At 48.4% G+C, this 25853-nt stretch overlaps 2 protein-coding genes across 2 annotated transcripts in view; one reads left to right on the forward strand and one right to left on the reverse strand.

Annotated features, from left to right (window-relative positions):
- Positions 1-25853, reverse strand: part of LOC146356234 (uncharacterized) — a 943348-nt gene that overhangs the window by 631340 nt on the left and 286155 nt on the right. The gene's annotated exons all lie outside the window — the stretch shown is intronic.
- LOC146356251 (vomeronasal type-2 receptor 26-like) lies at positions 1527-18325 on the forward strand. Its single transcript, XM_084838777.1, has 9 exons — positions 1527-1750; positions 3429-3720; positions 7207-7483; positions 7702-8027; positions 9029-9196; positions 9759-10034; positions 10575-10802; positions 13438-13564; positions 17415-18325. The coding sequence occupies exons 1-9, from the start codon at positions 1527-1529 to the stop codon at positions 18323-18325; spliced, it is 2829 nt and encodes a 942-aa protein (XP_084694903.1).

The raw sequence follows: 25853 nt of genomic DNA on the forward strand, positions 1-25853 counted from the left end.
TTATTCCAGTTTTAAGTAAGATATGTTTGATTCTGCCCTGGTCCCCGAAATAGGGGATCACACCCAACGTCTTCATGTGCTGAAGAGAGGATTGTAAGTACAAACTGGCCCAGCTGTTGGGCAATGGAACAAATGAACAATGTCCGCCAGAAGTATGACTGGTTATCTGCAAAAAACAAGAAACATGATTGCATTCAGTGCTAAAATGTTGGAACACTTGAAACTGAGAAGAATATGGGGATGGCAATATCTGACGACTGAGCAAATTATGACATCCCTGCATATGGCCAAACACGAAAGCAACCGTTGCTCCTTTAAGGGGAAGATGAGTTGACCATAAAGAGTTCATGTCATAAAGCTGCTGTTATGTTAGCGGAAGAATGGCTACTAGTCCTGAGGGCTTTGTGCTACCTCCAGTACCAGAGGCAGTAAGCCTATGTCCACCAGTTGCTGGGGAACATGGGTGGGGGGGTGCTGTTGCTCTCATGCCCTGCTTGTGGGTTCCTGGTCAACAGCTGATTGGCCACTGTGTCAACAGATTGCTGGACTAGATGGACCCTTGGTCTGATCCAGCAGGGCTCTTCTTACGTTCTTAGCAGGCTGAAAAGAGATGAAGTAGAGTAGAATTTCCTGACGGGAAGTTTGTGAGGAGCGGCAGAGGTTTTCCTGCTCTTGCCAGCCAGCTCTCTAGCTGGTCCGACAACCCACAAAACAATCGCCCTACCACTGGGACAAAAAACTTGATGGGTTCTCTGGGTGGCTTATTTGTGCAAAACTACCTGTGACTGGAAAACCGCTCTGGTTTCAGAGGACACACTAAGCCACTCTGAGACCCCCATGAAGACAGCCCACGGTGGCTTAGCGTGTCGTGTGGATGCAGTCACTAGTGTGGAGGTTTGTAGTTAACAGATCCCCTAACCATTCTGTGTTTTGTGTACCGTCACACACATCCAACGAGAGACTCTTGGTCCTGCCTCAGAGAACAGTGTTTCCATGGCTAAGAACAGGCCAAGCTCAACTGTCCCTTTTCCCATGTCAGAATGTTGTTCACTTTGTCTAATGATTGGCACAAACATGTTTCCCTCCAGCCAGGCAGCTGCGCTGGGAGCCACACAGAGTTCGGGACGTTGCAGAGGTGATGTTTCTTCCCCTTATAATTATCAAAATCATTGTAATTTCTTCCTCTTCTCGCCAATGCTCAGGGGTTCAGTCCCCCCTCCTTGCTGTAAGATTGCCTTTGAGTCCAGTGACACCAACACCAGAACGGAGAGCAGCAGGAGGTAATAACACCTTGAACGGGACCAAAAAAGCTGGTGCAAAGTTGCTGCATGAATGACTCCCAGCTATTAAGAGCCTCTGCTGAGATTGAGGGTGTGTGTATGTGTGTGTCTGTGGGTGGGGGGTGTCTGCCAGAGTGAGGGTTGCTATTACGTCCTTTGGATTGGAAGCCTCGACTGGGCTCCATCTGCATATAGGTATAGCCCTGCGGCTGCGGGGAGGCGCCAGGGAGGAGACTTCCGCCGGTGATGTTAGTCCTGCTCCTGCTGCTGCTGCTGCTGCTGCTGCTGCTGCCTCACACAGCCTGTGGGCCCCTGCGTGCCAAATGCCCCCTGACTCTGCTCGGGGATCAAAATCAGGCGCAGAGTTACTATGAACCAGGAGATTTCCTGGCCAGCGGAGTCCTCTCTCCAAGAACGGCTTCATTTGTTCCAGTCACCTTCTCCGAGCCTCCCTCTCCCAGGATTTGGGCGTAAGTCATGATGTGTTGGTAGACCTAATGCTTCACTCCTTGGTTCTGATTTCAAACAGTTGGGGAGGGAATCATACTGGGGAGAGAAGGCAAATCGGAAATGCCTGATCCTGGTCAACGGCAAGGAGTGCTTCATGATTTGTGGATGACCGGCAAGGATCCTGCCTTCTCCTTCCCACCAGGAACAGTTCGCCCCATGTTTGGAAGAGCCACTTGACTCTCCACCACCCCACCTAACATCAGCTGCAAGTGATCATTGAAAAAATAGGCTTCAATATAAAACAAGGAAATTGCCATTTCATTATAACATAATAGACTCAGAATTCAAAACGTAAGGACACAAACAAAACATGTAGCACAAAATGCAGATGGCTAACGTTATTGGTAATGGCTTTTTTTCAAATTGATCTCGTGTCAATAATCCTGGAATGGAAAGGAAAAACAGCTACCCCTATCCCATCTTTGATAGGGCTTACAAGTTAGCAAAGTAAAAGCGAAATGCCGCTTTAAAACTTGCTTTAAAGGAAAAAACAACAGGCCTCGGAAGGCAGGGAGGAGACTGGCCAGAGCGGGAGACTGGAGCGGAGCAGAGGGGGCGAGGGAGGCAGAGATGGAGAGACGCACAACTAGCATGTCACCCACTGGCTCTCCTCGCCCTTCCCTCCCTGTGCGTTTCCCCCTTAGCGCTTTGTCCCACTTTCTGTGGGCGTGTGCTGAGGTGTTGCTTCTGACTAAACACATTGGCTGTGAGGCTTTCCTTTCCTGGGAGTAAGTGCCCCTGAAATCTGTGTGGCTTGCTCCTGAGCAGGCATGCATAGGAGTGCACTGTAAGTTTACTTGGAGTAGCAGTCTTAAGGTCTCCCATCCCCTTCAGTGCACGTGCTTGGAACCTCCCCCTCCCATTGACTTCACTGACTGCCTCTTCTCCCTTTTGCTCACCGGTTTGATGGGCTTTTCCCCTCCCAGGTGATGGGGAAGGCTCCCTTCTCAGCCATGAAGGAGAAAGGCTTGACACTTAGGATTTGAATGGTATCTGAAAACCATTCCATTGGGAGTGCCTTCAATTGGGAAGTCAGCCAGCCACTACCTATTCTTCTAGCCCACCTTGCAGGGTCGTTGGGAAGCCAGAATAAGAGAGAAGAATGAGAACACCACCGTGTGGGGGGGAACAAGGTGGGTCTAATGAAGAAGTGTCCTGGTGAAGCGGTGGCCTGTGGGAGGAGGGCACTAGGGATGGGGAGGTTGCACACAGGACTTTGCTTAAAGGGGGGAAAAAAGGGCTCAGAAGGCATGGAGGAGACTGGCCAGAGCGGGAAACTGGAGCGGAGCAGAAGGGGGTGAGGGAGGGGGGAATTGGCAAGAGGAGGAGGCGGTAACACTGATGAGGCAATCGGATCCAGCCCAGACTCCCCTCAGATGCCACCCAGCCATGAAGACAACAATTCGATCAGAGCTCAGCGGAAACAGCACAGAGCCCCAGGCTGCAGTGATGATAAGCCAGGTATTTATGGCTTGTGGAAACAGGAAAAGGAGAAGATGCGATTGGGGAAACATTGCAGCAATGTTGCAAACATAATGAAGCCGATAGTGCGGAAACACACCCCAGGTGACCTTTCACTGCAACTGAATGTAGGAGGACATGTGAGACAACAGGGCTTTTTTCTTTTTTCTTTGGCAGGGGGTCATCTATGAGATACTGGCACATCCTTTCCTTCCTGTTGGCCATTCATGCGATTAACCTGAATCCGGGGCTCTTACCCAACATCACCCTGGGCTACAACCTCTACGAGAATTATTTCGATGGGAGAGTCACATCCGACGCCATGATAGATCTGCTTGCCGGTGGAGAAAGCAATATTCCAAACTACAGCTGTGGGAGGCGGAACAACCTCTTGGTTGTTTTTGAAGGGGCCGACTCCGAAATCTCCAGCCACATTTCGGCCATGTCGGGCATCTACAAAATCCCCCAGGTAGGAACTGGAGGGCAAAAGAACCAGAGATGGGGGGGTGAAGCATTACACAATTTTAGGATTATTGAGGATAAAAGAAGGTTATTGGGATGGAAGGAAAGTACCTTCAGAAAGGCAGCTTGCAACATTCCACCAGAACTTCAGCTCGGTTCAGGTGTTCTGCCTGAATAGGGAGTCCCAGCCTTTGTGGGGGGCCCAGAGCCCTGCCCGCTGCCCCCATGTGCAACACCCCCTCCCCACTCTGCCTGTTCTATTCCTTGTTGCTTCGAGAAGCAAGGTCTGATGGGAGTCTTCACTCCCATTTGCGTACAATGTCCGGCACGATCAGGAGTCCCATTTCAGCACGGGGGGCGGGCGGGCACGCCATTCACATTCCAGGGAATACCAGTAGAAGCTCCCTTCAGACCTTTTCACTCAATATTGCAAGGTCAAGAGCAGGAAGAATGGGACCGTATGTGCGGGGGCAGCGTACGGATCCCTTTGCTCACTACACTGGTTGAGATCTGCTTTCCTCACTAGATGATTTATGGGTTTGTCCTTATCTGTAAAACTCAGCTCCTTCCTGTCTACCAGAGGGTCCCAAAGAAGAATGCCAGAGCCTCGGGGTCGTCCGGATGCTCCTGTCTGTCAGATGGAGGTGGACATAAATAGCACCCTGGGCAAGGAACCCCTTCACTTATACCAAGCCTGAAAGAAAATATGTATAATGCTTGTAGTGTTTGTTTGGGGGCTGGACTTTTGGGGGCATTTGTAGTGCTTATAGTGCTTGGTAATGCTTTAATCTACGTGAACATGCCTATTCCATACATGTGAACTAAGCGCATACATGAGGGATCTTTTGGAGTTGAACTCTGGGGGCCTGATACCCCCAAATCTGAGAGAGTCAGAAATCACAGACAACGTCCTTGAAAGTAATTGTTTGTTTTATTAAAGAAAAATTTAAAATGAATTAAAACCAAACATCGCGTGACCCATCATGGCTCTCCTGATGTTCTTATGTCCTTATCCAAAAGACATTCAAACTGAGCAGGGTAAAAGAGAACACACACTAAAATAATCAGTAGGAAAGCTAGGTGGATTGGGGACACACAAATGTTTCTCTCTGTGTGTATAAGTGAATTTGTATTCAAAAGGTGGTGAGGGAGGTTTGGCACTTTAAAGAGAGGGGTTTTACTGCAAGCGGTAAAGGACAGTGGCTAGCATTGAAATGGAAACTAGCCTGTGAGTGAGGAGGCAAATCCCAGCCTAAACTTCATGGTCACAAGTGCCTTTCTAGCCTGTCTTTCTGTGTGCTGCTGATTACTGGAAAGGGGAAGAAAAGGGGGAAGGGAGGATGGAGGAAAGGTGTTTTGGCCTGTGATGATACGAATGGGGGAGAAACAAATTGCATATGGAAGTGTGAGAGCATTTTGGAAGGTGGGGGGTAGAGCAAAAGCAGGGCTTTGTGGATGGAGAGGCTTACAAGAGCAAAGGGAATCCTCGAAGCCCGATGTTTTTGGAGTAGGGATGGGGGAGAATTCCGCCACGGACCCCATTGGGGCCCATGGCGGAACGGAGCACTCACCTCCGCCTCCCCCCAGAATCCGTCCGGATCGGATCCCTCTCTGTGTTGATCCTGCGGAGCCGGCTGCCTCCTCTGCATCGCTGGCGATACAGCCGGCAGCCATTGCCGTGCCATATCGCTGTGCTAAGTCTCTGGACGCAAATGGCGTAGTGGGCACCATTTGAAGCCGTAAAGCTGGTAGATTAACCTAAATGCAGCCATAAATGGTTTTTATTTTTTTTGAACCCCACAGAGAGCTTTGGCTATGGGGTGATGTAGAAATAGAATGAATGAATGAATGAATGAATGAATGTGAAGTGAGGGAAGTTATGTTGAGCAAGAAGGGGAAATAGAGAGAAGTGGGGATTAGCTCTTCTGAGCAGCACGTCTGAGGGGTCCTTCGAGATGGAAAAATTCCTCTCTGAACTCCAGGGATTTGGGTTTACATCATTGCTCCAGATCCTGACAATCGCGAAAGGTTCATGAGGACCCTGATGCCTCTGAGGATCAGCAATAGCCACTATTGCATTCCCAAATGACTTTCAGAAGAACCTGTATTCCACAAGTTGTTCCAAAGAGAATCCTCTGAGATGTGAATAATCTTCCCTTCCTTGAGTGCCATTGTTTGGCAGAAAGGTGGGATACAAATCTAATGAATGAATGAATGAATGAATGAATAAATGTGGAGACAAGACAGCTGGTGGGATGGTTATATGAGTTATATGAGTTGTAACAGTTATATGAGCGTTAGAAACTTTCTCTAAGGTTATCGGCAGGGAAAGAGAATGCAATGTAAGTGTGAGATTAACCAAAAGAATTGCAATGGACAAAGCAGGCCCTACAAATGTGGCAAGAAGATGAAACATTGAGCTTCTCACATGATTTTGACACCTCCATCTTATCCTCCTGAGTACGACTCTGTGGTCTGAATCCAAACTAAAACATGCTAACAATGGTGAACTCTCCCTTTTACTTCCTCCTGCACATTACTTGAATATAAAAGCTAAGCGAAAGCATCGTCATTATGTTCCTCTAGGCACGTGAAGAACTAAACTTAGAAGCCAGAGCGAAAGGGAAAACAAAAGGTTTGCAAATAATTCTGAGTTCCATTTTCAGAAATGATGCGTAAGTCCCCAGCTCAGAAAATATTTTAAGTCCCATCTTGAGACAATGAAAGGTTAAAACCATTTGCAAGCTCTAAAGTCTTAAGAATCTAAGGAGGTCCATACTTACCCAAATCCTTGGCTACAGTGGTCCGGAGAAGATCAGAAGCGAAGCAGCGAGAGAAACAGCCCTCGCTACCCGTGGTTACACACTGGTTCTGGCCGAAGGTGGGGGCCCCAAGGACTGAGGAGATAACCATCTTCCAACGGGATGCATGAGTGGTTTGCATCGGGGGTCTGGAATGCAAGTCTGGTGTCTCCTTAAATATGTGTCTGGAGTCTTTTAGAGGCTCTTCTGATAGGTGCCACCAAAACCCTCATTCAGATCATTCAGCCATTTCTGATGCATTTATTTATTTAAAATGTTTATATCCCACCCTATAGCGTTACGCTCTCTGGGCGGCCATCTTCAGTTTGAAATAGCCTCTTCTGTCTTTCGTTAGCAAAATCTTTGAACATGTTGACTACCAGATTCACACAACCAATTTCAGCAGAGCACAGAATGAATGACTACAATGCAAAGGGTCCTTGTGGGTGTATTGGTTTTCCCTCCCCCCTCTCCCCATTCACCAATTCACACATGATAGAGACAGGAATTTTACTAGGTCAGTATATTGATTTATGGTATTCATCACCTGCATTATAACAGAAGTTCTCTGGGCACTATTATACAAGAAAACAAAATAAGTTAAAAGATAATAAATACATACGAATTAATAATTGCAGATCAACAGAACCCCAAAGACAAACAAAACACCCATCTCTTCTTTTCCTCACTAGATTAGTTATGGCCTGGTTTCTCCTGTTCTCAGCGACAAAACTCAGTTCCCTTTTGTCTACCGGATGGTCCCCAAGGAAGAAACCCAGTACCTGGCCATTGTCCGACTGCTCCTGCATTTCGGATGGACCTGGATCGGTCTCTTTGCTCCAGACAGTGAAAATGGAGAGAGGTTCGCAAGCAGCTTGACATCTTTACTCACCAGGAACGGTGTCTGTGTCGCCTTCTCAAAAAAAGCATCTGAAGACACTTCATACGATTACAAAAGGTTGTTCCAAAGTGAACCAGCTGACATGTGGAGGCAGGTCAATGTATTTGTTTACTATGCAGACTCGAGTTTTGACTTTAATTCATTTATTGAGATACAACAGTTCATTGAAAGAACCTAAAACCTATTGTGAGGAAAATCTGCATCACCACAGCCGTGAAAGACAGCAACTTGATCTTGAATTTTGGTTTGACCTATTTGGAGTACATTCTTGGTTCTTTCTCCTTAGCAAAGACCAACAGATGGACAAAATATGACTACCTGAGACCGTATTCTGATCATCTTACTTATTTCTTTTACGGAAAAGGATTTCACTGTTCCTATTCGAAGCATGTGTTGTCTGTGAGAGGCTGGACGAGGTGCAGAGAGGAACAGAAAGTGGAGACGCTGCCCCAGGAGGAGCTTGAGAGGATCCTGTCCCAGGACAGCTACAGCACTTACGACACTGTCCAGGCCGTGGCGCACGCCTTAGATGCTGCGCATTCACTCAGCTCCAAGGGGACGACGATGCTGCGTGGCGGCAGAACAGAACTTCAAAGGCTACAGCCATGGCAGGTATTTCCTTTCCCCTCCCAGACAGCCTCCATTTAAATAGTTGGGGCAAACGAGATGTAATGAGAATCGGGGGGGGGGGGCTGCCACTGCTACCCTCTTGGCATCCTTGGGGCTTTCCTTTCACGGTGAATGCCCTTGGTGGGTGGGTGTGTGGGGGTGAGGAGGACTCTGATCAGAAGGGGCGAAGTGTTAAAGCCATCCACCGGAGCCAGGTGCAGAAGACATTGTGGGAGAAAAGGCCTTGTGTCAGGCCTGAACCGAAGTATCGGGCCTGAACCAAAGTCTCCAAGATGGAAAAATACAGAGAATATTGTAAGAGAGGAGCTGGGAAAAACAAGACACAAAGAACCAGGGAAGAGGGCGCAATATACAATCTTGAGCACAGATGCGGGAGACTCTGACTCCTATCTCATGCGGACAATGGCCGGACAGACCCATTCCCTACTGAGATAAGGTGCTGCCTTGCAGGAGGAATTTGCAGATGAGCGTGCCCCAGCTGTGCTAAAGGGTGTATTCATGGTTAGGGAGCATTGATGCGTACGTAAGCACCCCCAACCATAATGTGATTGGATATAGATTTATTTATTTTTATTTATGTATGTATTAAATTTATTACTCGCCCATCTGGCTCGTCACCCAGCCACTCTGAGTGATGTACGACATATAATAAAACAGTTTAAAACAATAAAATTCTACAATAAAAACATTTTCTAAAATACCCTAACCCACCCCAAATGCCTGCCTGGACAACCACGTTTTTAATGCACGGCGGAAGCTCATAGATAACCTATGTAAGTGTTTAATTGGCTAAAGTCTTTCTCTCCATATTTTTGCTATGTCCTCTGTTTTCCTTTAACACCCATGTAACCTGTTCCCAAATGGTAGCTCCTTGGCGAATTACCCGTGTACACACGCTCTGAATGAAGCGTGATTTCAGACACGTGACCCCCAGCCTCATCCTGTGGGCGGGGTGGTTCTCCTTCCCTTTTGTTTCCCCACAGTTTCCCCACAGTTTTGGCGCAGTTGGCAGGATCCGAACCTCCACCCCGGCTCCTCCACACTTCCTTCACTTCAGCAGGATAATTTTGGTTACCATGGGAGGGGGTGGGTGGGTAGAGGGGCATCTTGTTGCCGCTGTTCAACGCTGGGAGTCGGAAATCCTGGCTGATGTACTGTGGGCATCTCTACATGAAGGAGAAGCCCCGCAGTCTTGCCAGGCCTTCCGCATTGCGGACTCTTCCTGTGTTCACCACGGGCTCCCGAACGGCGACCGATGGCGACCATGTGATTGCCGAGAGGGGAAGTTTTCCATCTTCAGTTTTCAATGCGCCATAGCCATCTTGTGGCTGTTTAACAGCGCAGCACCAACTCAACACACTGGGGAAGGCCAAGGACAAATTTAAATGGTTCATTATCTCTGGAACTTTTCAGTGCGTAATAACTGGGAAATAGCGCCGGATTGCCCTGGAGGTTGATGATATCATGTAAGGGAACTGCAAACTTCTGTGAGTGGCCAGTCACGAGCGCATAATAAATGCCTCATGTAGAAACGCTCCGCAGATCCTCCAGAGATATTCTGTAGATCCAGGTCTACATTTTGCTGACTCCTGCTTTGGGATCCCACTCTGTAGGCTCCCTCCCCACAGAGGAGGGGCCCACTGATATGGGGTTTCCTCAGGCAGGGGAGTTCTCTCTCTGGCTTTTTCGGCCCCTTCCTTTCTCTTGACTCAGCTCTGCTGCAGAGATGATGTGCTGTGGTGCAACCCTCCTTCAGCCCAGCACCCCACCTTTGCCCAAGGCGAAAGACGCTGCATGTCAGGGAGTCAGCACGCGGATGCCAGCAGCTACACCTCAGGACAGATCATGTTGCGATATTGCCAGTACATCCAGTGCGATTCTTTGTATCAGGCACTGGCCTATTCCAACTTATTGTCTGAGGAAGAAAACCCAAACGGCACCTCTCTGGCACACAGTAAAAGTATAAATCCCTCTATTTCCAATGTTCAGGTGTGGGTGCCAATCCTTATGTAGCCAAAATGATATCAAGAATGTTGGAAAGTCTAGTACGTCCAGTCTGAAGAGGCGTGAGGAAGCCCTAATATTTGCAGAAGTAGAAGAAAAGAATATGCATTGGGGAGGAAAAAGCGTAAGGGGAAAAATGCCCCAAACCAGGCCAGTTAGGACAGAGCATGCTCAGTGGCAAGAGAATATGAACTGCCTGTTGCAGGGCAGGGGCAGAGAACACTGGGCGGGAGAGGAGATGGAATTGAGTGTTGTGGAGGACGACTGGTCTGATGGACTAGGGCAGTGAACAGGAGCACACCCCACGGCAACGTTTTCACCGAGGCCCCAGTGTCTGACTATTGGCCATGCTGGCTGGGGCTGATCAAACTTGTAACTGGAAGCACCAGGAGGGCACCAAGACCCCCACCCCATTTCACTGAAGAACCGGACAATTTGGTGTGCATAAGCCGTGTCCAAACTCCGTCATCGCACTTTGCCTCATGGTGGGACACAATTCTGCTTGTGTTTTCTCTGTCGTTCTAGTTTTACCGTTTCTTCGGAGCAATCCAGTTCTCAAATGCTTCCGTGAGCGGCCTGTACAAGGATGAGAATGGAGAGCTGGCAGCCGACTTTGACATTGTGAACTGGGTGCGGTTCCCCAACAGCTCGCCTGGGAGAGTGAAAATCGGGCGCATAGAGAGACAGGCGTCCCCTGGCCTGAAGTTCACCATTAACATGGAAGCCATTTTGTGGCCCTCCTGGTTTAACAAGGTAGGGAAAATTATTATTATTATTATTATTATTATTATTATTGTCTGAAACATGTTTCTTTGTTTTCCAGAAATGTATCATATTCATGCATTGTAAAATTATTGTTTTTCGAAAGACAAAACACCGGAAATCAATCGTTCAAACTTTTCACTGTAAAACTATTGACAGTAATTTTATAATTTTACAGTAATCTTATAATTCATTAAACGATGGGGGTATGCATACTCATTTTCCAGATAATCAACATTTCAGACACCTCTAAACAGTATTCCCTTTCTGAACTGAAGTGACTTAGCAGCAGCACTACAGCTAAGAAAATTGCCAACACACATTCTTAGTATACAAATATTCATACAGGTTTTGCTTGTGGTTTGTTGTTGAGCCATGAATTGTCTTGCAGACAAGCAAACAGGCTACAGCTTCTTTTCTTTATTTCTGATTTTATTCCCTCCTGCCTATCTTGCCAGCCTTCAGAGCAGTTTCATCTTCAGGCTGCTCTTGCTGGGCGCCTCTGTTTCAGGGAAGACAGCAACACAAACCAGACATTGATAAGCCATGGTTTGGGGTTCAGACATCACAACAAGCCATGGTTTAAACAAGCCAGACTTCACAAGTCAAGAACAAACCATGGCTTCTATATGTGGTTTAGCTGATCATCAAACCATGTTTTGTTTATGGGATTGAGATTGGATGCAACAACAATCCAGATTTCAACAAACCGCACCATGGCTTAGCATTACAGGCAAACCAGGCCATGAAGAGTACAGTCCTATGACCACTCGACACTGTCTAGATGGCTATAGGATTTCTCGGTTTCCAGAAACTGCACTTCCCTTCCTTCTCCCCCTCATAGCCAGTGCAGTTCTTTCCACACCACTGCCTTCTCCACTCTTTCCTTCCTGGAAGCTGTGGCAAGATGTGTGAAAACGCATATCTAGCCAGAAATGCAGGGCAGCTGGGGCACGGAGGATAGGATCTCCTCCGTGCTCCATCCACCCTGGATAGGGTAGTTGGTAGCCTCTCAGTTCAAGGGCTGCTGACTGTCTCGATAGGATTGCGCCGTAGGTCAGATCCAGTTGCATATAAACTTGGAGTTACTGCACACTTGTCCCCACTTGCTTTTTAATTCATGTTTTATTGTAAAATTTCCACGAAACAAAGCCAAAAGAGAAAAAGGGGGAGAAAAGTAGCTACATAAATTTGAATATATCAATTCCGATGCATGTATATGAAATGTGTCTGCAGATGGATAAGAAGATAGACAGATGAAGGTACTGCTTTCTAAGAATCATCCATACACTTCAACAAAAGCAGACTGAATACCCATATATAGGTCCATTCCCAAATGTTGTCTTTGTACCACCCATTCAAACATTGCAAGCATTGATAGGTTTTGAATCCACTGCATAATAGGAGGTGAGCGTTTACCCTTGCAGTGCTTTAATATCAGGCTTTTAGCTGTCAAAAGGGAACAGAGAATCCATTTGCACTGACCATGCATTAATTTCTAGGAAGCCCGTCGATAATGTAAAAGGACATGTACATCAGTAAATATTGAAGAGTGTTCCAAGACAAGGTTTATCCATATAATAACCTCCTCCCCAAAGAAGCAACATTGGGCATTGCCAAAACATACGGTTCAAAGAAGCATCAGCTGTGTTCACTCGTCCTATTTAGCTGACTTAGACAAACTCTTTTTCAAAGGACAGGGTGGCATCTATTAGACACAGAACAAGAGCTTTTACTGGCTAAGGCATAACCTGAGACCCATAGAGGCTTCAGATACAGATGATAAATCTTAATACACATGTGTGCATGTACACACACACACACACACTTAGAACAATTATACTCTTGGCTCTTCCCAAATGGCGCCTTTCCTTTTCAGTACATGTAGCTAAAATGTAGCTCCAATCACTAACTGTCAACTGTCATTGCTTAACTGCTCTTTTCTACCTAGCTCAAACCTTCAGCCAATCAGAATCTAAGGGTGCATTGTGACACTTCCACCTTGCGATTGTGGAGCGGCAAAATTATACACCACCAAGTGCTTTCACTGCTGTGCAGTTGTGCATCGAAAGTACGCCCCTTGAAGGATGTGAGTGAAAAGGACTAGAGATTCTGTTGGGCGCTTACTGCCGCTAACTGAGCCCTAAAAGAGGCATTTCAGCCTCATAGCATGGGGACAATCTGCACCGAAGCCAGGAAACCACCAAATGATCAGTAGTTGGAGGGAAAAGGGGAGTGGGGCCAGAGAAAGGGGGCATCTGGGAACCCCAGGGGCAGGATGGGATCCTAGGCAGGCCAGATTTCGCTCCCAGGCCTCAGGTTCTACAGCCCTGCTGCACACACTTACCTGGGAGTAAGTCTCATGGAATTCAGTAGGCCTTCTTCTAAGCAGACATGTGTTTTGTTTTGTTTTTACCAGCAGATGTTTAGTCAGAAACTCTTCCACAAATAGATCATTTCATTTCATTTATTTCATTTCTATACCACTGAAAAGCCAAAGCTCTCTAGATGGTTTAACGCTGGAAATTCCAATTGTGCGGCCTGTGTCGACACATCCTAGGCTTCACTCCCAGAGACAAAAATGCGCCTAACGCTTTTCTCCTGGTGCACTTGTCTCTATGATCAGACCGCGCCTCGTTCCAGGTGCTCTGAAAGCTGCCGCCCAGGATATGCCAAGGTGGTGATGGAAGGCAAGCCGGTTTGCTGCTATGTTTGTGCTCCATGTGCAGAAGGGACCGTCTCCACTCAGGAAGGTACGTCGCGCCAGAGGAAAGGACGCTGCTCCTCTGGGGAAGAGGGCAAAGTTTCACTTGGACCTCTTCCATGAAGACTTCAAATGTGTTTTGTCATGAGGATCCTTTATTGGGCTTTATATTTTTATCTCCTTCCGCATCTTAGAGAGCAGTCCAATGCCTCCTATGGCCCGGCTGTAATGTTTGTTTCTGAACCAAAGTGTGCTCTTGGCCTAGTCCTGGCAGGCAGCTCATGACCTGGGGAAAAGAGAACACGACGAGAGAAATTCTTGCCCAATAAGGTTCATGCCCAACACAGGTCTAAACCGCAGGGTAAACCCACAGAAAACAAGTTGGGAAATTCCTGTAGAACTGTAAAACTGCAGAATAACAAGATGTGTCAGAAAAAGACAGAAGCCGGAGGGTTTACCCTAGGTTGGGGATGGCTCTTTGAAGGGGCTGGACTGGCCCATTATACAAAATCGCTTCACTTATCATGTTCAAGTTTAAAACTGGAATTGTAAGGGAAAAATATTGGATGCCGTCACTCTAAGCAGGGGGTAACGTCTGCTAGGAGATAGCTGTACTGGTAGCGTATGAACTCTGCATTGTCTTGTTTTCTTGTCTTATTTTAACTTTCGTCAGCTAGTGTGATAGCATTGTTTTCTTTCGATAACTATCTTAAATATATTTGCTCTTCGTTAATAACAAATGCTGTTGCTGTTGGTTTTATTGTCGGCTTTTATTGTGGTTTTTATTTGCTATTTTATTGTGTTTCTGATTTATCGCTTTTAATATTCTGTTTTTCTGTATTTTATTGCCGTGAGCCGCCTTGGGAGGGCTTCTGCCCTGAAAGGTGGCCAAGACATTTTCTAAATAAATTAAATAAACAAATGTTTAAAATATGATCGATGAACATCTACATATCCTATGAACATCATACAGCCTCTGGGGCAATATACATTACAACTTTAAACTTGTTTCAAACCAGTTTATCTAAAGGGAACCTGAAGTTTCATGAGGGTACTGAGAATTCTTTGCTAGAGACCCCTGTCCTCTGCCCAAGCGGCCCCTCTTCCTAGATCTACAATTCCCAGACTTCCTGCATTTCGTAGCCGTAATCACTAAAAACTAGGGGTGTGCGAAACCACGCTTACCTGGCTCCGCCGGGTTCCGCAGGTGGGGGGAGGTGCTCCGTCCCTCCCCCCGGAATCCTTGATGTGGGGAGGTGCTCCGTGCCTCCCCCTGGAATCCTGGTCGGCCGGCTCCGCTCTGCGGCCAAGCCACGGAGCCGCCGGCTGGTTCCGGCCGCCCGCAGCTGGACATCCAGCCGCTGGGCAGCCCTGCAGGGATGCAAATGGCAGCTGCTGTATCCGCCATCATTTGCATCCCTGTAGTGAGCCGTGATAGGCTATGTAAATATTTACGTAGCCTATGACGAGGGGGGGGGTGAAACCCAGCATACGCAAATGGCGGTAGCCGCCGCCATTTGTGTCCGCTGGGTTTTTTTTTCCCTCTGCCATGATAGGCTACGTAAATACTTACATAGCCTATCATGGCCTCCGCAGGGACGCAAATGCTATGCATATTGTCCTGAGCATGAGCCCCAGTGAACAGAATGGGACTTACTTTTGCCTTGATGAACATAACGCTGTATGGAATGAGCAGTATTGAATTGTTTGGTGAATTCCCAGTAAGAGATGTGGGGGGAGGAGGAGCTCTCAAAAACATGTGCTGACAAGGGAACAACCCAAAATGGCATCAGTGGGACAGACAGGCTTATACACTAAGAGAGACCCAGTTCTCCCTATTGCCGTGCCAGAGTGGGTTGTGGTTAGGGATGTACGAATCCCTTACCAGGCTCCGCGCAGGGGGGTCCACGGTGGGGGCGAGGCGCTCCGTCCCTCCCCTCAGAATGCTCCCTGACCTGCTCCGCTCCATGGTGGGTCAGCAGAGCTGCCGGCCAGGTCCATCCGCAGCCGGAGTTCGCGGGCGCAAATGGCAGCCGTCGTAGCGGCCGCCATTTGCGTGGCTGCCTTTACCGTGATAGTCTGCGTAAATACTTTGGTAGCCTATCATGGAAAGAGCAGTGGTGCAAACGGCGTAGCGGCCGCCCTTTCCATCCCTGCTCTTTGCCGTGATAGGCTACATAAATACTTACGTCGCCTATCACGGAAGCCTGGCAGGACGCAAATGGCGGCCGCTACGACGGCCGCCATTTGCAGCCGCAGCAGCCAGCCGAAAGACCAGCCGCTGCTGCTGCCTCCGCCCCAGGTAAGCTTCGACCCAGTGGGATGCCGCGGGGTGGTGGGGGGTGGGAGACCATTCCGCCATGGGTTTTGGGGGGGTGAATGCCAGTGCATTTGGCCTCACTGAAATCCGTGGCGGAATTCTCCGCCATCCCTAGTTGTGGTGCTGCCTGCGGCCATTGTGAATATTCAAGCTGCTGCAGGTGATCGCAGCGGCTTATCGTAACATCTGAACCTGGGCAGGGTGAGTTGTTGGAATGGTTAACAAACCACCCACAATCCTAAAACATCCCATGGGTTGTGGGTGGTTTGTTAACCACGCCAACAACCCACCCTTCTTGGGTTTGGGCATCAAGATAACTGGTGGTGACCGATTGACTGTTCGCAATGTCTGCCAGTATGCGCTGTAAACTATTGTGGCTTATCTAACCATTGTGCCAGCAATCATGTGAGCCAGGCCAATGCATGCTTGTGTATGAGGTTTCATGTACTTCCCCTCTCCTTCAGGACACATTACATTTTTCCCTTTGAGTTTATGAAACAGCTGTTTTTTATTTGTTGATAGCTGGCAGCCCAGTCAAAACTAAGCCAGCATAGACTACTCCGTATTACAACAGGCATCATTCACAACCATATACTGTTGTTGAGGAAAATGCTTCTTCCCCCTCCCCCAGCTATTTGGAGAACGTGAACATAAGATCATGAGAAGGGGCCTGCTGGATAAGACCCAAGGCCTAACTAGGCCAGCATCCTGTTCCCACAGTGGCCAACAAGAAGCCCCAATGGGAAGCCCACGAGCAGGACAGGAGTGCAACAGACGCCTCCCATTCATCTTCCCAGCAACTGGTATAGAGGCACAGACTGCCTCCATTACTGGAGGAAACACAGAGCCAGGCTAGTAGCCGTTGATAGTGAGGACTGCAGGCGTAATCCCCGAAGAAAAGGGAAGCCTGAGGCCTGACAGCTGAGGTCTAAATCCCGGTATTAAAATAGGTCCTGGTGCTCCAACCCTGTGTGCCCACCCTCCACTACGCCGCTGGCTGTTAGGCAGTCACGCAACAGGGCAGGTGCCTGTGCTGTGCTGGACTTCCTGAGTTTGCACAAAACAGAAGGAAGAAGCCAGATCCTTGTTATTTATTTATTTATTGCATTTATATCCCGCCTTTTTTCCTCCAAGGAACTCAAGGCAGCATACATGATCCTCTTCCTTCCTCCATTTTATCCTCACAACAACAACCCTGTGAGGTAGGTTGGGCTGAGAATGTGTGACTAGCCCAAAGTCACCCAGTGAGCTTCCATGGCTGAGTGGGGACTAGAACCCGGATCTCCCACCTCCCAGTCCAGCACTCTAGCCACTATACCACACTGGCTCTCATCTGTTTGAAGTGGGGAGAACATGGTATCATACCAGTCTGGTGTTGTTGCTTTTGCTGCTACTGTTTCTTTTTGTTGTTGTGTTTTTCTTTTGACTTACAGTTTTATATATTACCCACCTTGGGGGCCTTTCAGGCAGAAAGGAGGCCTATAAATATTGAAATAAATAAATGAACACACAAACAAACCCAGATGATGGGGATTAAGAGAAATGTGAGCAATGCTGAAGCTGTTCTCCTCCTCCTCAGATGCAGACCATTGCACCAAGTGTCCAGAAGATCAGCATCCAAACGAGGCCAGGGATTATTGTGTGCCCAAGAATATAAGCTTCCTATCCTATGGAGAACCCTTGGGGATCATCCTGGCTTCCTTTGCCCTGTTCTTGTCCTTAACCATGGGGTTTGTGTTAGCCATCTTCATTAAGTACTTAGACACTCCAGTCGTCAAGGCAAATAACCGGGACCTGTCCTACATTCTCCTGGTCTCCCTCCTGCTTTCCTTCTTGACCTCCTTCCTCTTCATTGGCCGGCCAAGGAAAGTGACCTGTCTCCTTCGACAAACGTCCTTCAGCCTCATCTTCTCAGTTGCCGTCTCTTCGGTGTTGGCCAAAACAATCACTGTGGTGCTGGCCTTCCTGGCCACAAAGCCAGGGAACAGGGTGAAGAGATGGCTGGGGAAGAGTTTGGCCAATGCCATTGTATTTGCCTGTTCCGCTATTCAAGCTACCATCTGCACCATCTGGTTGGGGATATCTCCCCCGTTCCCAGACTCTGACATGCAATCCCAGCCCAGAGAGATCCTACTGCAATGCAACGAAGGCCCTGTTGTCATGTTTTACAGTTCCCTGGGCTACACAGGCTTCTTGGCAGCTGTCTGCTTCATGGTGGCTTTCCGAGCCAGGAAGCTGCCTGGGGCCTTCAATGAAGCCAAGCTGATCACCTTCAGCATGCTGGTCTTTTGCAGTGTCTGGGTGTCCTTTGTGCCCACCTACCTGAGCACCAAGGGGAGATACATGGTAGCCGTGCAGGTCTTCTCCATCTTGGCCTCCAGTGCTGGCTTACTGGGCTGCATCTTTCTTCCCAAATGCTACATTATCTTACTGAGGCCTGGTCTGAATACAAAGGAGCATCTCATGCTGAAAACTCAAGATGGCCTCTGATCCTTGTTCAACACCACCAGAACAGGACCAGGACCACCGCTTCCAGCGATGGGTAGCCAAGCTGTCTGGAATGGATTCAGGGCCTGTTGATTTCTAGTGGCTTTGCGGATGTGGGGAAGTGCTGGTTTGGACATGTACAATCCTAAATGGTTTTGGCCCAGGTTACTTGAAGGATTCCACAGGCAGCTGGTTGGCCACTCTGTGAGCAGAATGCTGGACTAATGGACCCTTGGTCTGATCCTGCATGGTTCTCCTGATGTTCTTACCCATGCCTCATGTCCATCTCATTTATCCCTAAGTTTCAGTAACAGTCATTGCCCCAGTATGGCCTTCATGGCCTGCTTGTGTGTCCTCTTTGTAACCATTTTCTATCTCCCAAGTCAGCAAATGCCTAGTTCCTGTACCTTCCTTGGTTCCCCTTTCTGTGACTGTCCATGACTTTGCCGTTTTACCATAGCTTTGCTTCTGACCAAACTTATGTTATTGCTGTGCTATGGGGCTTTATGATATGCCCTCTGTCCTATACTATGGTTACATGCTAGCAATATGAATAAAAGCTGATTAATAATCAAAGTATGCTTTTATATCAGGTTTTATGTTGTTCCATTCTATGCTTTACATTTTTCCCTTTTGGTTTATCAAACTGCTCTCTTTTATCCATTGATAGCTGCCAGCTACCTTCACATAACGGGTTGGAGGACACTTATACCAGGAAATCGAAACAATGAACTTTACCCTGACATTACGATAACATGAGGAGAAGCACAATGACTGGAGAGCATGTCTCATGGAAAGCAGTGGTACTTACTTCTGACGAGACACGAGTAGGATGAGGCTGCATGAGGATTGCTCACGAGTAAATGAGTGCAGCCAGAAATTGGGGAGAGTGCATATGACCTCATAAAGTGTACTGTAGTTCATGGTAAATATTTAGGGGTGGATCCAGGAACTGCCTTCCTTGAGAGGAAGGGCTCCATTCCTGGAAGGTCTGTCTATCTATTCTTTGGGGTCCTCCCTCCCTCCCTCCTTCCCCCCACACAACACAGTACCTCATTTAGCAGGGCCTCCTACCTGTTTATTGAGAATTTTGTCCAGGCTAGAGGGCCTGTAATGAGAAACAGGGATGGGGAAATCCTCTTTCGCCAACAAAGTTTGATCCAGCTTAAATCTTCATCCATCTCTTAACCTCTGGCCTGCCACTGTTCTCACTGTTCTTTAGGTTTGCGGGGTGGGTGACATCTTTCCTTGTAGAAAGCCCAGAAAGAAAAAGTGGAGAAGTTTTAGAAAGTAATAATCTACAAGGATTGAAATGGGGGTGGGGGTGGGGTGGAACGCAACAATGAAAAGAGCTTATGAGGGAGAAGAATGTGTGCAGAACATGCCCCAGGAACAGGGACACTATTTTTTCTAGCATTCATGAAACAAAAAGCAAGACATTTGCTAAGATTGACTCGAAATTAAAGCCAAGAGAGAAACACAAGAGTCAATTGTTCCTTTCTGTCTTCCAACAGCATGAAGCAAATATACTCTAAGCATCAGAAAGAGATGCTGATCAGGAGAGAGAGGGAGAGATTCAAAAGGCCATCTAGGCCAAAAGCAGCAAGAAGGGGGCTTCGTTTCCCTTTGGGTGAAAGTCCAGGCACATTTACGGTGCAATTCTCCATATGTTGCCTCTGCAGTAGGATCAGTGGCCTTTCTCCAAGGTAGGTGAATATACAATTGCAGCCTTAAAAGCCCAAAATCCACAGGACAGAGAAGCTGTTCACTAACTGTAGTTGTGTCCTCTGCCTAATATCATCCCCTCTCCAAAACTGCCCACAGTTCAAAGTTTCCTGCAACTGTATTGGTTTCCCTCTCCAGTCAGTAGGGATGGCAGAGAATTCCACCACGGATCTCGGTGAGGCCGAATGCCAGTGCATTCGGCCCCCGAAATCTGTGGTGGAATGGCCTGCCTCCCCCGTCCCCCCGTGGATCCCCCCCAGGACGAGACTCACCTGGGGTGGATCTTCCGGGCGGCGACAGATCCGGTGGCGGCTTCGGCAGTGGTGGCAGCGGCTGGTCTTCCGACCAGCTGCCGCCGCCGCCATTTCCACTCTTGTAAAAAAAAAAAAAAAAAAAAAAGACGTGATAGTCTACGTAAAGATTTATCACGGCTGGGTAGGTTAAAAAAAACAAACCCGCATTTGTTTGTTGTTGTTTTTTACCCAGAGCCCTCCGCGGCCAGAAATCCGGCTGCGTACGGCTCTGGCCTGGCTGGGACTGGCCGGCTGCTCTGAGGAGCTGCCGCGGAGCACAGCCAGCCGCGGAGGATTCCGGGGGAGAGGTACAGAGTGCCTCCCCCTCCATCCAGGATTCCGGGGGGAGGGACAGAACACCTCCCCCCCCCACCATAAACATAATCCGCAAACAGGTAAGTGACTTTCGTACATCCCTACCAATCAGAAACTTGTTCTATGTTAATTAATTAATAGACAAAGAGACCGGAGACCACGGGTTCCCATTTGTTCTTTCCCTACCAAATAAAGTCTGGTAATTTTCAAATCCTTATCAAAACTGGAGTTATCAATATTTTCATTATTTATTTGATATACTTCCTCACAAGAAATCCCAGGGTGGTACACAGGATCATTAGAATTGTATTGTTTACATATCATTAAAATATTAACTATAAAGCTAAGACAATAACACAACACAACATGACAACGTTAAAGCACCAAGGTCCCAGGGCCAGGTTCCTTTTCAAAGGACAGGATCCAGTGGGGCATTTACACCCCCCCCCCAATTCTCTTACATCCGACCGGTTCCATGGCACAAGTGGCCCCCACTGCTTGCACAATGGCAATTCGCACTTCTGCAACAACCCACAACGACTAGAAACGCTTGTCTCTGGAAGGAGATGAATTGGCTTAGCTTGCAGAAGGGAGCTCCGCCAACCTGCCTATTTCCAGAAAGGACAGTTTCCACTCATGTTGGGGTCAGTGCCCCATTGCACTCTGCCCCAAATCTGGGAGAACAAATGTATATTTTAGATGTTGCCTTCAATTCAACCACATTGGGGCCAACTGCCCTTTTCCAGGGACCAAATGCCAGAGTCAGGGTGCTGCCACCAAGCAGGCCCTGTCTGAAGTCACTCTGCTAGGGGCCAGGTCCACTGGTGGCATCACATCTCAGGTCTCCCCGGCCACTCCTAAAGAACCGGTTGGTTGATCGCAGGGGAGGGTGGTGGCTGTGGCAGGGAGAGTGAAATAAGGGAAGACAGGCTGGTGAAATCTGCTCCCAGGAGGACAGTCACTGCCCAGGGAGACCGCAAAGGAGTACCTTGTCTGCAAGCACCGACGAGGCCTTCCTTTGCTTGGAGACCTGGAAATTCCCAGTTGGAAGCCACACGAGGACCACAGGATTATCAGAACCGGAAGAGTCCCACCCACTTGCCCGGGCTTGACACCATCCAGAAGAGGTTGAGCACCCTCCAGCCAACCAGAAGAACCACCCACTAACAGCATCTCAGTCTTGTCTGCATTGAGCTTCAATTGATTAGCCCTCATCCAGTCCATGATCACAGCCAGGCCCTGTTTTAGCACATCCACTGCTCTGCAACAAAGAATGAGTTATGGGAGGGTGGTTTAACCTTCAAATCACCCATGCTGACCAGGTGTGCATGACATGGCATATTCCAATTGCCCCGGGACATGCCGTGGCTCATCAGGGGTTAAAGATCCTACAGTTAGCCTGGAGCTTCCAGCTCCCAACCCAAACTTCCTATGCAGAAGAACACCATGCTCAAAAGTTTCAAAAACTACGGATACCAAGGGAGACCAACAGATCTGAGGGAATCAGCAGGGTCACACTCCTCCTGTTCCTCTCTTAGCCAAGGTCACCTGACAGGGCGACTGTGAAGGTTTGAAGCCTACAAAGGCAAAGGGGGGGGGAACGTTCAGGCTGAGAGGATTGGAGCTTTTGCTGGGAGGGGGTATCCCTCAGGGGAGCAGTTTCATTTCTCTGCCTAAGTGTCAGCTTCATTCCTGCGCTGACGTTTCCTTTCTTCAGGTTTAAAACAGGACTTTTGGTTTTGAGGGAGGAGGGTATTAAAAAAGTGAGAGAGCCGGTAAGAGTCAGAGTCAGGGAGACCAGAGTCTGAGGAGGGAGCAGGAAGAAGCAGTTTGGAGAAGACAAAGTACCGTTAGGGTAAAGGAACTCACGTTTCGCAACTTTTAGTCTCTTGTAATGCCTTTTGCGCCACTCAGCTCTACTGTTTAAAGCTTCGCACGTATTTCTGATCATCTTGATGATTTGTTTTACGGGAAAGGATTTCACACTGTTCCTATTCGAAGCATGGGTTTTCCATGAGAGGCTGGACGAGATGCAGAGAGGAAGAGAAAGTGGAGGTGCTGCCCCAGGAGGAGCTTGAAAGTATCCTGTCCCAGGACAGCTACAGCACTTACGGCACTGTCCAGGCCGTGGCGCACGCCTTACACGCTGCACACTCCCCAGAGCCAAGCAGGTGGCAGTGCTGGATGGCGCGGGGAGCGAATGTCAAAGGCTACAGCCATGGCAGGTATTTCCTTCCCCTTCCTGGCAGCCTCAGTTTAAGCTGCAGTCAGCACAAGCCTAGATGTGATGAGAATCTGGAAGGGCGGGGACGCTGCCACAGCTCTCCTGTTAGTGTCAACGGGGGCTTTCCTACCACTGCAAGTTCCAGAGTGTTTGTGGGGCAGGGGGAGGTTTCTGATCAGACGGGGCAAAGTATTAAAGCCCTCCTCTTGCCATTTATTTATTTGTTTAATTTATTAATCACCCATCTGGCTGGTCACCCAGCCACTCTGGGCGATGTACAACAACAAAACAGTTAAAACAATAACATTCTATATTAAAAACATCATAAACAATACTCTAACCCACCCCGAATGCCTGCCTGAACAACGTTTTTAATGCGCGGAGGAAGCTCATTAAAGAGAGGGCATGGCGGAGTTCCCTAGGGAGGGAGTTCCACAGAGTGGGAGCCACCACAGAGAAGGCCCTCTCCGTCGTCCTCACCAGCCTAGCTGTCCCGGCTGATGGGACAGAGAGAAGGCCATCCGAGGCTGATCTTGTTAAGCGGCCTGTCTGGTGTTGCTGGAGGCGCTCCTTAAGATAGGCTGGGCCAGAATCATATAGGGATTTAAAGGTCAAAACCAACACCTTGAATGTGGCCCGGAAAACAACTGGTAACCAGTGCAACTCCTTCGGCACTGGAGTGATGTGATCTCTGGGAGGGATGTACGAAACCACTTACCTGTTTCATAAGTGGCATCTGCGGTGGGGGGGAGGCGCTCCGTCCCTCCCCCCAAAATCCTCCCCAGCCGGCTCTGGGGCGACTCTGCAGAGCCGCCGTCTGGGTGCATCCGCAGCCGGGCATCCGGCTGCGGCAGGTCTGTGGCCACAAAAGGCAGCCGGCATAGCGGCCATCATTTGCATCCCTTCGCTGAGCCGTGATAGGCTACGTAAATATTGAAACAGATGCAGAGAAGCTTTGTGGAAGAGAGCGTAGAAATAGCCCCAGTTTTAGCTGATCATTTAATATTTACCCCAATGTGGCCAACTTGTCTCGTATTTTTAGGAGACTTGCAATATGCTTATCAGCATCCCCTCTACCCTTTATTTATTTACTTAATTTATTACTTTTCTATACTGCCCAATAGCTGAAGCTCTCTAGGCAGATCACAGCACTTAAGCTTGTAAAGAATAGTTCTCAAGCTTGCAAAGAAGACTTCTCTAAACAATCAAACTTGTTTCTGGGTCTCTTCTTCCTCATATAATTTTTGCAGTGCTTTAAGCATATCTGGAGTGACTTTTTTCTCCCTTTGTATGCACAATATGATCATCCAGTAAGCATAGTATTAATACATTTTTTGCCTTTATCTCTTCGGAATCCCATCTTGCAATTAGGGGTGTACGAAACCCCGCTTACCTGGCTCCGCCGGGTTCCGCAGGTGGAGGGAGGTGATCCGTTCCTCCCCCCGGAATCCTGCCCGGCCAGCTCCGTTCCGCAGCCAGGCCACGGAGCCGCTGGCAAGGCCAACCTGCAGCGGGCCCTCCAGCCGCTGCTGGGCTGGTGCGGACGCAAATGGCGTCCTGAGTAGGGGACGCCATATGCGTCCCTATGGTAGCCCATGATAGGCTACATAAGTTCAAGTTCATAAGTTCAAATTCATAAGTTCAAGCTAGAGCCAGTTCAGAATAAGTTCAAGTCAACAGGTACTTAGGTACTCCTAGATCTGTCCCTGACACTGCAGGCCCAAGTGGCCATGGTGGCTCGGGGTGCCTTTTACCAGCTTCAGCCGGTCCTCCAACTGCAGCCTCGCCTGGCGCTAGTAACCTCAAGACTGGATTCCTGCAAGGTGTTCGATGTGGGGCTGCCCGTAAGGCTGCTCTGGAAGCTGGAGCTAGTGCTGAACGCAGCAGCTCGGCCCTTGTCGGGAGCTGCCCCTTTTCATCATGCAACTCCTCTCCTGAGGGGACTGCACTGTCTGCCTATTCGCTAACAGGCCAGGTTTCAGGTCTTAGGACTAGTGTACAAAGCCCTAAACAGCTTGGGACCAGGAGAGCCAAAAGAGTGCCTTCTCCCTTACCAACCTGCCCAGTCACTGAAGCCATTGGAGGGCACGGTGGTTCCACATGGACTCATGGCCCGGTTGGAGTCCATCCAGAGAAGAGCCTTCAGCGCGGTGGCCCCCTTTCTTTGGAACTCCCTACCCTGGAGGTCAGACAGGTGCCAACGCTGTGTGGCTTCCAGGGCCTCCTGAAAACAGCTCTGTTCCAGGAAGCATTGCTTAACTGACCAGCCACAGCTTGTATTGGCATTCTGGTTTTGAAAAGAATAATTTTAATATGGTGTTTTAATCTTTTACTATTTTACCTCTTATGTTCGCTGCTCCAGAATCTGTTTTAGATATGAAACAGTCTACAAATGTTGTAAATAAAGGAATAAAGAAATAAACACACTTTATTGGTGCTTCTAATACACATCATCAGAGAAGGCTATCTAACAGTGTTTTGCTACAAGCCCCCCCCCCCCCCCGGCGCATGAGTTTAAGTAAGCAAAGGCATGGGATATGGTTACTTGCTTTGGTCAGAGAAAGAGTCACATGGTGCTTGTTGCAGAGGAGAAGAAGGAAGAAGGAAGAGGATGGGGAGGGAGCAGGAAAAGGAACTGATAGGACAACAAGGGAGATGAACAAAAGAAGTGGCTGTTGGGGTGTTCGGTTGTTTGTTTTATTTCCACACTTGTATACTGCTCCACATCTAGACAGATTCTGGAGCGGTGAACAATAAAAATGCCAAATAAGATAACATGTTAAAAAAGGATAAAATGTTAAAATAATTACCACTTTTTAAAAGCAAACAGAATTCTGATAAACCCATGGCCGGCCACTCAAGGAAAGGCTTCCTGAAATAAAGCTGCCTTCAGGAAGTGCTGAAAACAGTTGGTGCCTGCCTGACTTCCAAAGGCAGGGAGTTCCACTGGAAGGGGGCCACCACACCGAAGGCT

This window comes from Heloderma suspectum, chromosome 2 (assembly GCF_057233095.1).
Source record: "Heloderma suspectum isolate Gila_16-S chromosome 2, 16-S_ref, whole genome shotgun sequence".
Classification (NCBI taxonomy): domain Eukaryota; kingdom Metazoa; phylum Chordata; class Lepidosauria; order Squamata; family Helodermatidae; genus Heloderma; species Heloderma suspectum.

Excerpts from the sequence above, each read along its gene's own strand:
- LOC146356251 (XM_084838777.1), top strand. The coding sequence starts at position 1,527 with ATGTTAGTCCTGCTCCTGCTGCTGCTGCTGCTGCTGCTGCTGCTGCCT. Across the intron at positions 3,721-7,206 it reads GCATCTACAAAATCCCCCAG|ATTAGTTATGGCCTGGTTTC; the intron begins GTAGGAACTGGA and ends TTTCCTCACTAG. Across the intron at positions 13,565-17,414 it reads GACCGTCTCCACTCAGGAAG|ATGCAGACCATTGCACCAAG; the intron begins GTACGTCGCGCC and ends CCTCCTCCTCAG.